We start from the raw sequence: 15493 nt of genomic DNA on the forward strand, positions 1-15493 counted from the left end.
CCCCGGGGCCGCTCCCCGCCAGGCCGGGCCCGGCCCCGCAGCGCGGCTCCTCCGGCCCGCGGCGCCGGGACGGGGGCGGCCGGGCCGGGCTCGGGGCAGACCGGGCCCAGCCCCGACCCCGCCGCGGCCCCGGGACCCGGCACCGCGCGCCCGCGAGACCCAGACCCGCTCCCAGAGCCAACACCGGCCGCAGCAGCAGCAGCTTCAGCCGCAACACCAGCCCCGTCCCCAGCTCACCAGCCCCGGGAGAAGACCCCGCGTCCGCACCCACCGCTCCCGCTCTGCCGGCGGAAGAAGCGGCGCGTGCGCGGGGCGGGGCGGAAGGGGCGGGGCCTCGGGGCGCGTGCGCGGGGCGGGAGGGGCGGGGCCTCGGGGGCGAGCGCGGGGCGGGGCCTGGCGCGGGGGCGGGGGGCGGGTCCCCAGGGCGCGTGCGCGGGGCGGGGCCGAGGCCATTTGGGCCCCGCCGGCCGCCGTCCCTGCTCCGTCTCTCTCCGCTCGTTCTCTGCCGGCGGCGCCGCCCGCGGCCCCGGGGCGGCAGCGGCCGGGCCGGGCTCCCCCGGCGGGGCCAGGTGAGGCGCGGGGGGCTCGGCCTGCGGCCGGCAGCGGAGGAGGGTCGGGCCGGGCCCGGCGCCCGCGCCCGGAGGCTCGTCCGCGCTGCCGGAGTCTCGTCGGAGGAGCCGTCGTGGCTCGGGGCGCCGGGGAATAAAGCCCGGAGGGCCGGAGAGCGGCGCCCCGGGTCCGCCTGGCGGGTGCCCCCGTCTCGTCCCGCCCGGGGCCGTGGAGTTCGGGGCTTGTCCGGGGCTGCGGGGAGTCGGGAGCCGGTGCCGGGGCTGAGCGGTGGGTTCTGGGGGCCGGGAGCCCCGGGCCGGGCCGGTTGTGGGTGTTGGGGCGGCAGCGGGGGGTTGGGGATTCAGGACCGGGAAACGGGTGCGGTTTGAGCTCAGAACCGGGCACTGGGGGGGGATTTGGAGCTCAGGACCGGGCACTGGGAGCAGATTCAGGGCTCGGGACCGGGCGCTGGGGAGGGTTTGGGGCTCAGGACCGGGGAACTGGGGGCTTATTCAGGGCTCAGGGCCGGGCACTGGAGCAGGTTTGGGGCTCAGGACCAGGTTCAGGCTCAGGACCGGGTTTGGGGTTTCTGGGGATCAGGACCGGGAGCTGGGGGCAGGTTCGGGGCTCAGGAGCAGGCACCGGGGGGTGGTTTGGGCTCAGGCCCAGCTTTGGGGCTCAACTGGGCACCGGGGGGTGGTTCAGGGCTTGGGTCTCCCACTGGGTCCAGCTGGGGGTTTGGGAACAAGCTCTGGGGCGGTTTTGGGGCAGAGCCCAGGGGTTTCTGCAGCCCAGAAAAAAGACTAAGTCGTGCGTTTTCTGTGCTTGAAAATGCCGGCGGAGTCCTGCGGGTCTGGGCTCAGAAAAATGACCAAGTGCTGCGTTTTTGGGACTTGGAAACGGAGGCTCCGTCGTCTGTTTTCAGCCCCAAAACCGTGGCCCGGGAGGGGGGCACTTTGGGCGGTGGGAGGCAGAGGGGGGTGGGAGGGCGCTGGGGCCCGGGCGGGAGGGGGGGTAGGCAGGGTGCGTGGACCCCTGCCGGAGGTGGGGGTCCGGTCGCGTTGTTCCCCAAAGTGCGGGACGCCGGCATGCACCAGGCCGAATTAAACGTCTGAGATAGTCTCTGGGCGAAAAGGCACTTTTCCCACTTCATTTGAGAGTCCAACTGTTTATTCACCGGACTAGTCATTGAACAATAAACACGCTCATTAGGCAACACGTGTACAATTATGACAGTTCATATTCATATACAGGCCATGACAGTGATTGATTTACGACCTGGCCAAAAGCCAGGAGCAGTTGAACAAGCACAAGCTGTGATGGGCTGGGGCAGAATCAAACAAGCCGGAGCCATCAATGAACTGGAGATGGGCAGACGCAGTAAACTGAGCTGGAGCCATTCAGACGCTGGACCTCGAAAAAATGGGTGCAGAAAGTGGTGTGGCTGAGCCTGGCCAGCAGCTGAGCACCACACAGTCCTGCGCTCACCCCACTGTGATGGGGAAGAGAACTGAAAAAAAGAAAAAAAAGTAGTCAGATTAATGGGCTGAGGTAAAGACAGTTTAATAGGACAAAAAAGGAAGAAAAAATACTATTAATACTACTACTAATAATAAAATATCCAAAACCAAGTGACACACAGTGCAGTTGCTCACCACCCGCTGACCCGTACCCAGCTGTGCAAACTCCGCTCAGCAAAAACTAAACCATCCCTGTGGGATCAACACCGTTTCCAGCACAAACCCAAAACATGGCCCTGCACCAGCTACCGAGAAGCAAATTAACTGCACCCCAGCCTAAACCAGGACAGAAACAATGACCTGGGGCTGCAAACGAGCTGGACCCATCAAACAAAACAAAACAAAACAAAACAGAAACCACCAACCTGAAGGTGAAAATGAGTTGGAGCCACAAGGAACAGGAGTTGAAATGAGCCAGAGCCACCCATGAGCTGGAGCCGCAATGAGCTGGAGCCGTCCAGAAGCAGGACCTAAAACCAGAGCAGAAATAAACGGGAGCTGGAGCCATCCAGGAGCTGGACTAGAACAAATGGGAGCCCGAACCCACAAACGGGGGCCCAAACCGAGCAGGACCCAAAACAAACAGAGGCCCAAAGAACTGACCTGAAGCCGCACGGAGCTGGAGCGCTGCCGTCCTCGCAGGGTCTCCCGGGGGGCGCGGGTTGGGGTGTCCCCTGTCCTCGGCGCAGGCAGCCCGGCTCCTTCCCGGGGCTCCTCCGTCCGTCCGTCCGTCCCTGCAGAGGGAGAGAGGTGGGACAATCAGCTCCCGGTGGCACCGGGACGGACAAACCTGCGGCCGCCCGGGCACGGGCAGCTCTGCCCGGACCCTCGGCAGCAGCAGCCCGGCACCGCGCACCCGAGAGGGGCCGGGACACCAGAGACCTCCCGCCTCCCCGAACGCCCCCCTGCAGCCACGGAGCCCCGGAACGGGGATCCCCGCCGGGGTCGCGTCCCGTCCCCCGGTCCCCCCCCGCACTCACCGGGCGCCGGGATGAGCCCTCCCCACGCCGGGGCACGGCCACGGGCATCGCCGGGGCCGCCGGCACCGACCGAGGGACGGGCGGCACCGGGGCGGCCCCCGCTGCCCCTGCCCGGCTCCACCGGCCGCTGACGGGTCCCTGCGGCGGCCTCTGCTCCCTCCGCGGCACGTTTCCGGCTGAAAAAGGTGGTTTTTAGACAAAACCAGGGATTTAAAGAGAGCTCGGAGCCGCCCCAGCGCCCGGTGCTGCCGGCGCCGGCCCTCGGCTGAGCCCCGGGGCAAAGCAGCGGAGCCCCGGGGCAAAGCCAACCAGCCCCCCCGAGCCGCCCCCGCACTCACCGCTCCGAGGGGTCCGTCCCGCCGGCGGCCGCTCCGGGAAAGGGCCGAGGAAGAGAAACCGGCCGGTGCCGGCGGCCGGAGGGGTCACCGGCCGCCCCGGGAGACCCCCGGCCCCGCCGGACCCCGTCTCCCCCCGGTACCGCAGCCCCCCCGGCCGGTCGCCGGGTCACGGTCGGAGCTGGGGCTGAGCCCGCGGCGGAAGCCGGGAGCTGCCGGTGCCCCCCGGCCGAGCCTCAGCCGCCGCCCCCGGGGCAGGGAGCGGAGCTTCAGGCGGCGCCGAGCGGGCAGCGGCCGGTACGCCCGCCGCCGCACCGGAGCCTGCCGGCGGCATTCTCGCTCCGGAGCACGCCCGGAGGCGCCGGTGTCCGCTCGGCCCCGGGAAGCGGCCCCGGGAAGCCCGGAGACAGGCCCGAAACCCAGCAGGTCCTCCGGGCCCGGGCCGCCGCTTCCGCCCTTCCTCCCCGCGGGCGCTGCGCCCCCTGGCGGCCGGGCGGCCCTTTTGAAGCCTCGGGGGGGGCCACCGCGCACCTGAGCCGCCCACCCACGTGACTTGGGGGGGGCTGATTAGGGGCGTGGTCAGACGGAAAGGGGGCGTGGTCACGGCAGCGTGGCCTCGCCCACACAGCCGCCTCCCGCCCGGCAGCGCCCCCCGGCGGGCGCGCAGCCACGCCGCAGGGACGCCCCCGCTCGCAAAGGAGGGCGCCGCCTGGCGGACACGGCCCGGCACTGCCCCCGCGCAGCGCCATCTGGTGGATGTTTGGCGGTACCGCAGCCCCCCCACCACCCCCGGTAGCGGTGAGCGCGGCGCGGGGCGAGGGGGGGCTCGGGCACCCCGGGGCCATCGGACACCCCCGCAGCGCCCCCAGGGGGTCCCCGGGGGCGGGCGGAGGCGCAGGGACAGGACCCCCCGCTCACGGCCCATAGTTCGCGCTCCAGTGCGCGCGACACGGGGCAACCCACACCCCCCCCAACCCCCCCAGTGACAATCGTGTCCCCACTGCCCCAGCGTGACCCTCCCCACCGCCAGACCCCCATCCGCCTTTTGGTTTTCCGCATGATTTTGCCCCGTTTTGAGCGTGGCTTTTCTCGCTTTATCCCCCGGCGAGGGGGGGAACCGTCCCCCAGCCCCGCCAGCGGAGGGTCCCCGTGGCTCTCCCCCTCCTCGCCGGGGGGGGACAAGGGTGTCCCCACGCTGCCCCCAGACACCCCGGGAAGCGGCAGAGCCGGAGCCGGCTGGAGGCATGGATGGAGAGCTCGGCCATCGCCCGGCCCCGGCAGCGCCGAGGTGAGCGACACGGCATAAAAAATACCAGCATCAACTTTTCTTAGCTTTTCTTTTTTGGGATTTTTTTTTTTTTTTTTTTTTTACAATTTATAAAAAAAAAAAAAAAAGCTTTTTTTCCAAACCGAAGCGGGCGCGCATGCACGCGCTCCCGTTAAACTTCCGTTCCGTCGTGCAAATTGCTGTGGACTTTGACTTCCAAGTTCACCTGCTTCACCTTCCTGCCCTTCCCCTCGCAGGCACCCCCCGCTTCCCGCAGGATATTAACGTTCCGGACGGTGCAGTACCGGCTGTCCAGGGCCCTCCCCGCGCCCCTGGGCAGCTCCACCTTGGTGTTGAGGGGGTGCTCCTCCGGGGGGGCTCCGGCAGCCTCCCGCTTCCTCCGCAGCTTCCGACACCTGCGGGTGAGGAGGCAAATTCCCGACAGGACCAGCAGCAGCAGGGCCAGGGCGGCGAAGGCGCTTCCCAGGGAAGCCCCGGCTTGGGACAAGGAGGCTGCCACGGCGGCTTCCTCCCGCTCCAAGACCAGCGACTTCATGTTGGTGCCGTTCTTCGTCTGGTCGCCTTCGTTGTCGTAGACCAAGGAGTCGTCCAGCGTCAGCCTCCCGGCGCCGTCCGCCAGGTCCCGGCGCCAGCGGCGGGCGAGGGATCGCTGGACGCGAGGCCCCGCCATGCTCTCCGGCCCGATCACGTAGATGACCTGAAGGTACCACTGGTGGCCGGCTTCCACCTTTAAGAACGGGAAGAGAGGTGCGCAAGGGAATTTTAACCACGGCTTTTAAATCAAGCTTTTTTCTTAATGAAAGGAAAAGCTGGTTGCGTTTTTTTGGGGCTTTTTTTTGTGTCCCGTTCCTCATGCAAACAGCAACAAAAGCAGCGCAGCGGTTTTGTGAGCACCCGCAATAATATTTATCACCGAGTGAGGTGCTCAGTCTTGCTCTCCATCTTTGGCAACTGCAATAATTAATTCAGGAACATTAATGATATGTTTTGAAAGAGCTGCTTTCCCGGGTGCTTTGGAAAAGAAAAAAAAAATCATCTGAATCACCAGCATAAATTCCTCATCTCCATTTTCTGTGCCGGAGTTTGCTTCTTAACGGGCTCCGCTGTTAATTTATGGTACAATCTCAGCAATGCCAAGATGCCTTAAGAGGAAACATCCTCAAGTTGCGCCCGGGGAGGTTTAGGATGGATATTAGGAAACATTTTTACACTGAAAAGGGTTATTACGCGTTGGAAGAGGCTGCCCAGGGAAGCGGAGGAGTCACCATCGCCGCGGGTATTTAGAAGACGGGTAGACGTGGGGCTGAGGGACACGGGTTAGTGGTGGTTTTTGGCAGAGTCAGGCTGATGGTTGGACTCGATGAGCTGAAAGGTGCCTTCCAACCTCGGCAATTCTATGATTCTAAGCCCCTTCAGCAGACAGAGGTCACCGAGTTACAAGGAGGGCCTCTCTGGGGAGGGCCAACACAAGCCAAACGAGTGGTGTTGTGTGGAGACATCACGTCCCACCACACCATCAGAGAAGTCGGCTGAGGGTTACCGTTAAGCTGCAGAAGGCTGCAAGACCCACCTTAGCATGAATTTGGTTTCTCTAAGCAGCGTCAGGCCCAGAGCCTACCATTCACAAAGGATTCGGCACATCCTGGGCAGAGCAGTGAGTTTCGGGCTACCCGTACCCCTTGGCACCTACCTTGTAGAGAGCATCCACCTTGAGAGTAAATCCATCGACGCCGGGCATGCTGCTTACCGAGTGAAACTCGGACAGCTCGGAAGCGAAGTGGGCATCGAAAGGCACGTCGTGGAAATACTTATCCGTCACTTCTGGTTGGTTTCGGTCCTGGAAATCAGAGAGGCGTGATGAAGAGGAGCGCACGCCGTCGTCTTGCCGAAGGGATGCCAGAAGCCAGGTCACTGAATAACACCCACCTACCGCTGCAGAAACCGAACCCAAATGCCCGGTCCCCGCTGCCACACGTGGGTACGGACACTTCTCTGAACGCGTAGCTTACTGCGCGGGAAATACTGATGACCGATAGGATTTGTAGGCACTTCACACTGTTTTAGCACCGATTCTGTCAACATGAGCTTTGCAGAGCCGAAGACGAGGAGAAGAATTTGAGCAGCGAGTTTGATCCAAACTCAAACCATCAACGTTACCCTCGTCTGGTGAGCGGGGCTGCCAGCGAGGACGCTGGCAAATGTTAATTACAAAGCGTGTAAAAGGAGCTGAACGCACACCGGGAGCTTATTGTAGGTTTATACAAGAATTTCTGTGTCACTGGTAAATAAATCTCCCTTTATACGACGCCAGTGTGTCAACTGCAAGCCACGGGGTTGCAGAGATCATGGGAAACTTTAAGATTTTGGGACCTCACTTCTTTTTCTTCCTAATTTGGGTTTTTTTTTTTTTTTTTTTTTTTTTTGTTAGACTAAGAAACACTCATGGATAAAGACCGAGGAAAAGCTGATCTTGTCCTTCACGGTTTGCACCTCTCTGCCCAGTATTTCAAAAGCTCCACCGCATTTCTCCGCTCAGCCCTTTGCAGTCAGAATCTGTTCGTAGTCAGGAAAAAAGACAACGCCAAGAAAGCAGAAGCAGAGGGCGGTTTTGCAAGTATTGGAGACCCCTCACGGCCGAGGGAAGCGTTCAGACGAGGAGGCTAAACCGTCGGGTTTAGCGCGGGCACCACGCTTCCTTCTGCCTCTGGTTTTGGGTGGCTGCACAAAGGCGCAGGCGGCTGGGAGGGTGGGAGACGACTCTGCAGGACGCTGGGGGGGCGGTTTTGGGGGTGCCTGGGGTTCTCAAAGAGAAAACCAACCGCGCTGCATCGCCTGGGACAGTCGGGCGAGCGAGAACACGGGACTGAAATAGCTAACCGCAGCTAAATATCAACGTGGGCAATGCCTCCCCCCACAAGCAGGGAGGCCATTTCGACCCCAGGTCCGTGAGGTCAGCAAGAGGCTGAGACCAGGCTTCTCCGGATGCGATCACACACGATATTCCACATCGCGGTTTTGCGCACCGCAAAAAACTTACCAAGAGGAGAAATCGGTGTTTCAGGTGCTTGTTGGGTTGAATGCAGCCATACTGGGGCCCCTCGTTATAGACGGTGCCCGTCGGGTCAAAGAAAGGCACGTAGCCGTCCTTGCCCGTGCACAGATAGACTTTTTCCAACTGCAGTTTGTAAGCGGCGTTTAGGTTTTGTTCGGGGTTCCAGAGGACGCGGCCGTACAGGATTTGCCCTGCGGAGGTCGGGAGGAAAACGGTCAGGTTAAATTCTCCAACAGGAGAGAACCATTGCTGGAGCCAAACTACCCACGGCGCTGGGTTTTGAAGGGCTTTGATTTGTGCGTGCAGGTGACAAAATGCCGTGCCAGGGCACATTCTTGTCTTGTCCTGCCGTTACAGGCCTGTAACACGCTCCAAATGCCATTTTTTGCTGTAAAAGAGGCAAAGCCAAATGCGGGTTTTACCCTTCTTTCAGAGGAACGGAAGCTGTGAAGACAGAGAAACACGAGGTACAAGCAGAACAGGAAAAGAAAAAGAAAACAAATCCTACCCTTTGAGAAAGCCCCTTTGTAATCCATTTCTGCCAGAGACATTTCGGACTTGGTGGGGTCCATCAGAAAGACCTTCTCGTTGTTACAGAGCTGAAACTCCGTGTTCAGGGAGTAGACGACAGGAACCGGGCGGTTCGTCTGCTGGAAGGCGATCGGGATCAAAAATCTAAAATCGGGACAACGAAAGGAGAAAGGAGAGGTTTAGTTTGGACGAGCGCGAAGCTACCTGCAGCGTGCTTCACCCCTTTCTTCCCTCCTGCTTCACTATTTCTAGCCTACTCTAGTCCAGGCTGGTATCCAGCCCAAGAGGACTCGTTGCCCCAGTTTTCCGGGAATGCTGCGGGACCAGCTGAAGCCAACAGGTTGATCGGCGACTTTCTTTCTGTGCGGGGACAGAACAGGTTTGATTTTCTTTCTGTCTGGGGACGACCCGAGGCCCCGCGGGCTTCTGCAGCCCCCGGGGCTGAAAACCCCTCGCCGAGACGTAGGACAGCCCAGGGCAGCCCCTGTTCGGGGTGTCCACAGTCTCGCTAGGTGTGACAGAGGAAAGGCAGGCACACAGGTGAAGGCAACTGTTTTTAAGAAAGTTTTATTTTTCAAGAGAAAGCACAGACGCCTGCCTTGCGCTCAGGAGTAACAGACCCCGAGGGGGACGGTCTCGGTGACAGGGGGACTCCTGAGCCAAAGGGGAGGTTCCTCCCCTCCCCTTTCCCCTTCCTGCTGCCGTTGTAGTGTGTCCCACCTCTGCTGGGACCACGCCAACAACCCGCACACGGGCTGAAACCGTGCCGCTGCCGTGACAACGGGGATTCCTTACCGCTCGGGAGCGTGAGCCGTGCAGGGCAGGGGCTTGTCTCCGGGCTCTGCCCAGGGCTGCGTGGGCTGCACAGTGCAGGGGATTAAGAAGATGGTGTACTCTCCAGAGTAGTCCTTCCTGGGAACAGACGGGAGACGCTGCGGTCACCGAAGGAGACTCCCAGCTGTTCGCCCAGCTGAGGGGTTTGTCTAACATCCACCGTTTTGCAAGTGGCGTAAGCAGGCAAGACAAAGCTCAGAGCAGGACCTCTCCCTCGCCCCAGAGATGTCCATCGCCTCCAGCAGTCGCAGGAGGGACAAATGTGACCTGCGGTGTTTCATTCGCCCCTCTGTGCAAGGAGCACAGACTGTAAGAATAAGCAGTCACACACAGAACCAATAATGAAAAGGGTTTTTTTTTTAAAAAGTGAACCGAATATTACTAAATCGTAGCACACCCACCTCCACCAAGCACAGTGCTACCGATTAATTCAGTCGTGGCCAAGAAACCCTGCTATTAACTGGCAGACTGCAGAACGGCCTTGAATACACTGTCACCTCTGGTATCTACCTACGCGCTGCCTTAATTGCTAGAAAAATGCATTTACAAGGAGATGAACTGATTTTCCCCTCTACTTATACAACCAGTAGAGAAGCGTTTCAGCCCCGAGAGCGGCGCCCTGCGTGCTCCAGCTCTGAGGCCTCGAGCAAGGCTGGCTCCCGGCCGCTCCGCGCTATCGCTGTGGCTGCCGAAAGGGCGACAGGGATTGCTCTCTCCGGCCGGGATCCGAAACTGCTCCGCTGCTGCTCTCGCCTACGCGCACGTTCATGGCTTAAGAAGAACACTGCGCTGTGGGAAGCTGCCGAAGGTGGCTGAACCCGCTGTCCTCACCTGTTATAGGAGCTGGTTGCTCTCCAGAGCTGGTAGGGAGAGTCGAAAGTCTGAGCGCTCCACAGCAGCTGCAGGTCAAATTCGATCCCTCCCAGGTGGTCTGGGGTCATTAAAAAAGACTTGACGTCTGGCAGGCTGTGGTGCTCCATTACGAAAAGCCCTGGGGCGAGGACAAGGAGGTGACAGATAAGGCAGAGTACGCTCCACGCTGCACACCTCAGCCCAGAGGGACTCCTCACGGCAAGAGGGGCTTGTTCCGCTACCTGTTTTCAGAGCGGATCTGTATTTGTACCTTGATTTCTTTCTTCATCAGGGCTAATGCTCTCACCTCTGAACTTGGCCTGCGTCTTGAACTCGATAACCAGCCGGCCGTCCTCGCGGATGTAGATCCTGATTATCTGCAGCCGGGCTGAGAGAACGCTGTCCGTCTGAATCCCTGTGGAGAGCAGCAAGAACAGAGTCAGCGGGGAGGCCACGCAGCGCAGTCAGGCCTCAGGTGGGCTCCAGAAGCATTTGAGAGCGCTCCAAAAAGCCACGGTTTAATTGGGATCATTCTCCAGTGAATCAGCTATACACTTCTTCCATTACCCACATCTGCCGCCTAAGTCTCACTTAAGCATAAAGGAAGGAAATACACTGGGTTTCCTGCTACGATTAGCCTGGGAATGTAACTTATTTAACATAATAACTTGTAGATCGTTATTTCTGGCTACTCCTGGCCTTAATTCCTGAGTGGCCCGCCACAAACAAAGCTCTGCGCGTCCCTCCTCTACAACACTTGGCGTCACCGCCGGCAGAAGGCACTCCAAGGTGAGGCACTGTCTGTTCCTCGTAGCCCTTTGAGCCGCAATTCTGCTCAGGGCCGCAGGCTCGGGTTCACAGCACACACAGGCTCCAGGTATCGTGGGAAAGGAAAATTAACAAGCTGGAAATAGAAGACTCGGAGGCACAGGATAAACCACACACAGACGGATGGATGTAAGGTCTTGGATGCAACCGCCAGCAGAGGATAGGAATGATTTAGGGATACTACGGAAAAAAGTCCATCCATGAGAGCCAGGAGGCTGAAGAACCGGTGACTGCAGCTCCCGCATGAGAATCACTGAAAAGCGTCGGAGAAGTCACTCCGAATATCCCGTGGAGAGCAACCTCTGCCTGGTTGTGGAGACCCTGATGAAGAGACAGCTCTTTTCCTGCAGCACTTTCTGGGTCCCAGTGACAACTCGGGGGGAAACGACAGCCCCCTCGCCAAGCTTACACAAATGCAGGCGTACCCGGACTCAGCCCGCGCGCTCTTCACTCCAGTGAGTGCTACCCCATGCTCAGGACTGCGGTGGCAGCGCAGAAACTAAGAGAAAGGAAAAAAAAAACAACCCCCAGAACAAAACAATTCAAATGCCTCGGACCTACCCGTCCTCCAGAGAACAGTGTCGTAGAAAAAGGAGAACTCCATCTCTGTGTGATGCTCAAGAGATGCCCAACCTCTCGGCGCTGTCACGTAAATATAGGACACATAAAGTGGGACGTGGACTGTTAAGAAGGACTGAGCGGAGTCCCGTACCTGTCAATAAACCCCAAAAAGGTGGTTATGCACCTTCCAAAGGAGAGACACCGGCCCAGACTCGCAGCACCCACGGCATTCGCGTTCTGCTCTGCAAACGGGGAAAAAAAGCCAGAGAACCTGCAACAGAAGACGCTTTTTTTAGTTCTGGACCGTGGACGCCCTAAACACAGGGAGGATAACGTGGGGACGAAGTATTTCTAAAGCTACAGAACGTCATTGCTCCATAAAGACTGAGCGTTATTGGCAAACAATTAGCCGGTTTGCAATAAAGTTAATGCCGGCCTGCCATTTGAAAAATAATAATGGACTGCGGGGTAAAAAGTATGCAAGCGCAGAGCGCTCCTTATACACTACAATTAACTCAGAGACGATTGTCTGAACTTTCCTTAGCTTGAACTGTAGATACTTTAGACAAACCTGCATTTTAAATAAGGGTAGGTGCTGAAACACACCGGTGCCATGGTACAAAAGGAGCTGCGGTCACAACTTCGCCTCAAACCCTCCCCCCCTCCTCCCAGTTTCCAATTCCGTGAATTAAAAATAAGCAATTCTGCTTGTTCAGGACTGGCCCTAAGAGGATTTGAAATACCACAGCTCTCCGGCTCGATGTACACCATTTATTATCTGCAGAGCGCAGCCGTACTCCCCAAGGCCCCGAGAGAGCTCCGGGAGACATTCCAGACCGGTTGGTGCCAGTCTCCACGTACTAAATTCTGCAGTTGTTCGGTTTACGCAGCTTCTCTGGATCTGTGCAAATAATTTGGAGCTATAAAAGGAAAGTTAACCATGTATTCCAAACTGGCAGGAATTAAAAGAGATGACGTTGGCCCTAACATTCAGACTGGGAATTTAATACAAGAACGTAACGCAGATGAAATATTCACTCGAGCGGGATGTGCATGTGTAATCCACCCGTGAGAGGGCAGTGAGAAGCGTCTAGTAGCGAAAGCTGTTATTTTATAGATTCGCATTTTCTGGCTTTTGGTCTGCCAGTCAGTTAAAGAAGAAATTACTTAAAAATTCCCACGACCTCGCTCCGCTGCGGAGTACAAACTGATGTGCCTCTGCTCTGTTCTTTTCTCATTCACGTTGGCTAAGAATACAGCCAAAATTGTAAAAGAACTGAGCACAGACGAGAATGTTTTGTGTTTCTAATACATCCTTGTATTTAAAATAAATGTTTTACCAGTGCTTTGAGGATTAAGAGAATAAAATTGATGTTACCCGACGAAAATAAATTCATCAAGTGCATTTCACAAAGCACCGTTCTTTTCTAGGTAAAAGAGGGAAAAAGCCATGCTCCCGTTGTACGAGGCAGCAAATGGACAGGAACACGAAGTGGACCTTTGCCCAAGGACTGAGAAAGATCATGGATTACGTGGAAGAGTTTTTAAACACGGCCTCTCACCTGGAAGTCAGCGGTGACAGAGCCTCCGCAGACATCGATTAGTTCAGTCATGTCGTAATAAGCATCGAAAGTCCAAATGCAGCTCTTCAGGTTGAGGTGTTTATAGAGCTGGATTGTCTTGGCCTCTCTCACGGTGGGGTCGAACTGGTAAGGGCGGTCATAGCCGGGACCGAGAACGATGCTGTCGTAGGTCACTTCATCCAGAAACCCTGCCTCTGGGATTAAGAGACATCAGGACACTGAGCACTCCAGATTTTAAAGAGCTTGAAGCCAAGTACTGAGGTCCCATTTTCACTCTCAAATCACGCCAGTGACTTTTATTACGTTAAGAACTGAATGGGCTCCTCTCCCTTCATTATCCTAGAAGTCAAACCGGATATACGCAGGGGAAAACGTTATAGGAATGGGGTAAGAATCCTAAAAACCAAACTTACGAACCTACTAACCTTGGGCAGAGAGAAACCTTATGAAGTTCAACAAGGGCAAGTGTAGGGTGCTGCACCTGGGGAGGAACAACCCCATGCACCAGTACAGGTTGGGTGCTGACCTGCTGGAGAGCAGCTCTGTGGAAAGAGACCTGGGAGTCCTGGTGGACAACAGGATGACCATGAGCCAGCAATGTGCCCTGGTGGCCAAGAAGGCCAATGGCATCCTGGGGTGCATCAAGAGGAGCGTGGCCAGCAGGTCAAGGGAGGTCATCCTCCCCCTCTACTCTGCCTTGGTGAGGCCGCACCTGGAGTACTGTGTCCAGTTCTGGGCTCCCCGGTTCAAGAGGGACGGGGAACTGCTGGAAAGGGTGCAGCGGAGGGCTACAAAGATGATTAGGGGACTGGAACACCTCTCTTATGAGGAAAGGCTGAGGGATTTGGGTCTCTTCAGTCTGGAAAAAAGACGTCTGAGGGGTGACCTTATCAACGCTTATAAATACTTAAAGGGTGGGTGTCAGGAGGATGGGGCGAGGCTCTTTTCAGTGGTGCCCGGGGACAGGACAAGAGGCAATGGGCACAAACTGGAACATAGGAAGTTCCACCTAAACATGAGGAGGAACTTCTTTACCCTGAGGGTGGCAGAGCACTGGAACAGGCTGCCCAGAGAGGTGGTGGAGTCTCCATCTCTGGAGACATTCAAAACCCACCTGGACGTGTTCCTGTGTAACCTGCTCTAGGTGACCCTGCTCTGGCAGGGGGGTTGGACTAGATGATCTCCAGAGGTCCCTTCCAACCCTATGATTCTATGACTCTATGACTCTAACGAAAGGTGTAAGTTAAACTTTAAGAAACGCAGAACAGCTTGAGCATGAAATGAAGAGAATGAAGCCCAACCGCCCCCTGCCCACCACGGGACAAGCGCGGACCACATTGCCCTGAGCGACAGAGACACAAACTGCTTTTTTTCTTTGGCTCTGGCATTTCCTTCAGCAGCGAATTTGCTTTTGCTGCTTCTTGTTGCCAGGCGGGAGACCTCGGCGACACAGACACAGTGATCCGCTTCCTGCGGATCCTCCTCTAACCGCATGGATATCGCAAGACAGATTTGAAGAGCAGAAAAACACCGGCATGGTGTGAACCTACAACCTCCTCAAACAGAGCAACGTCGCTTAACCCTGTTATCTTTTAAACAGTCTCAAGACAACTTTGTTGGGCAACTCTGTTCGCTGCTGGTAGTACAGGACGATTAATAATTATTTACATAACAGCAAGAGAGCCCAGAGGAAGACAAAACCTGCTTTCTCTGCATTTCTTTACTGGCTTCTCCCCGCCCCCGAGTTCAGAAAGCAAAGGCTGGCTTTAAAGATTACCTGAGATGCCTCTGAGGTCCCTGATGGTGACCAGGTTTGAGCAGACGTGCTGGTGCCTGTAGATAGACTCGGAGAGCAGGAAATGCAGATTGTGCAGCGGCAGGGTGGAGATGAGGGGCAGCATACCATCCTGATGGGGGATCTGCACCGAGATGTGGATTCTGGAACAAACAGGGGATGAGAGAGCAGGAAAAAGCAGCCCTGGCGGGCATGGGAGCCTCGCCATTCCCCCTCACCCCCCAGCACAGACAGGCTGAGCCCGCTGGTGGCAGCCTGATGTTTAGTTTTAGCTGGATTTTCCCATCTCCACACCCGCTCCTTGAGCTGTCCCACCAGCTCCAATTGCCTGAGGGAAAGGGCACCCCCTCAGCAGAGCAGGGTGCGAGGAAGCGAGCGGGAGCACTACCCTGAGCACCCTACGCTGCTCAAGAGGGCGCAGCGCGTGGGGGGACGTGGTTTCAGACACACGTTCTCTCCCTGGCCCAAGCCAGCTCCGTAACCCCGCTGACGGACTGCGCTCTCCCCTTCTCCAGGCTCCTACCTGTTGGGATGCTCCTTGTGCTTGACATCCAAGTACTTCAGGGTGGCGATGAACGACTGTGCCTGGAAACCTCGGGCTGTCCCTGCGACCACAGGAGTGTGACAAATGGCACTGTCTGTGCCTATGGTAACCACGTTGCTTCTCAGGGGGGTGCCCACGTGGCCAGCCTTGTCCACAGCCTTGGCCACACAGCGCACGTGGAACCGCCGGCTGAAGTAAATGCTGTCCAGCACCTGCAGGGAACGAGGAGGGAGAAACACGC

General features: G+C 57.9%; 1 protein-coding gene across 2 annotated transcripts in view; it reads right to left on the reverse strand.

Annotated features, from left to right (window-relative positions):
- Positions 1 to 4770: 4770 nt before the first annotated feature.
- Positions 4771 to 15493, reverse strand: part of FRAS1 (Fraser extracellular matrix complex subunit 1) — a 167370-nt gene continuing 156647 nt past the window's right edge. For both annotated transcript variants that reach the window (XM_063335505.1, XM_063335506.1), the window contains 11 exons: positions 15232 to 15464; positions 14691 to 14851; positions 12893 to 13107; positions 11331 to 11481; positions 10249 to 10356; positions 9921 to 10080; positions 9051 to 9167; positions 8233 to 8399; positions 7710 to 7915; positions 6363 to 6509; positions 4771 to 5399 (listed from right to left, as the gene is read on the reverse strand). In XM_063335505.1, coding sequence (XP_063191575.1) covers positions 4824 to 5399; positions 6363 to 6509; positions 7710 to 7915; positions 8233 to 8399; positions 9051 to 9167; positions 9921 to 10080; positions 10249 to 10356; positions 11331 to 11481; positions 12893 to 13107; positions 14691 to 14851; positions 15232 to 15464 — 2241 coding nt within the window. In that variant the 3' untranslated portion in view covers positions 4771 to 4823. The remainder of the gene's footprint in view (positions 5400 to 6362; positions 6510 to 7709; positions 7916 to 8232; positions 8400 to 9050; positions 9168 to 9920; positions 10081 to 10248; positions 10357 to 11330; positions 11482 to 12892; positions 13108 to 14690; positions 14852 to 15231; positions 15465 to 15493) is intronic.

Source organism: Chroicocephalus ridibundus, chromosome 5 (assembly GCF_963924245.1).
Source record: "Chroicocephalus ridibundus chromosome 5, bChrRid1.1, whole genome shotgun sequence".
In the NCBI taxonomy this organism is placed as follows: Eukaryota; Metazoa; Chordata; class Aves; order Charadriiformes; family Laridae; genus Chroicocephalus; species Chroicocephalus ridibundus.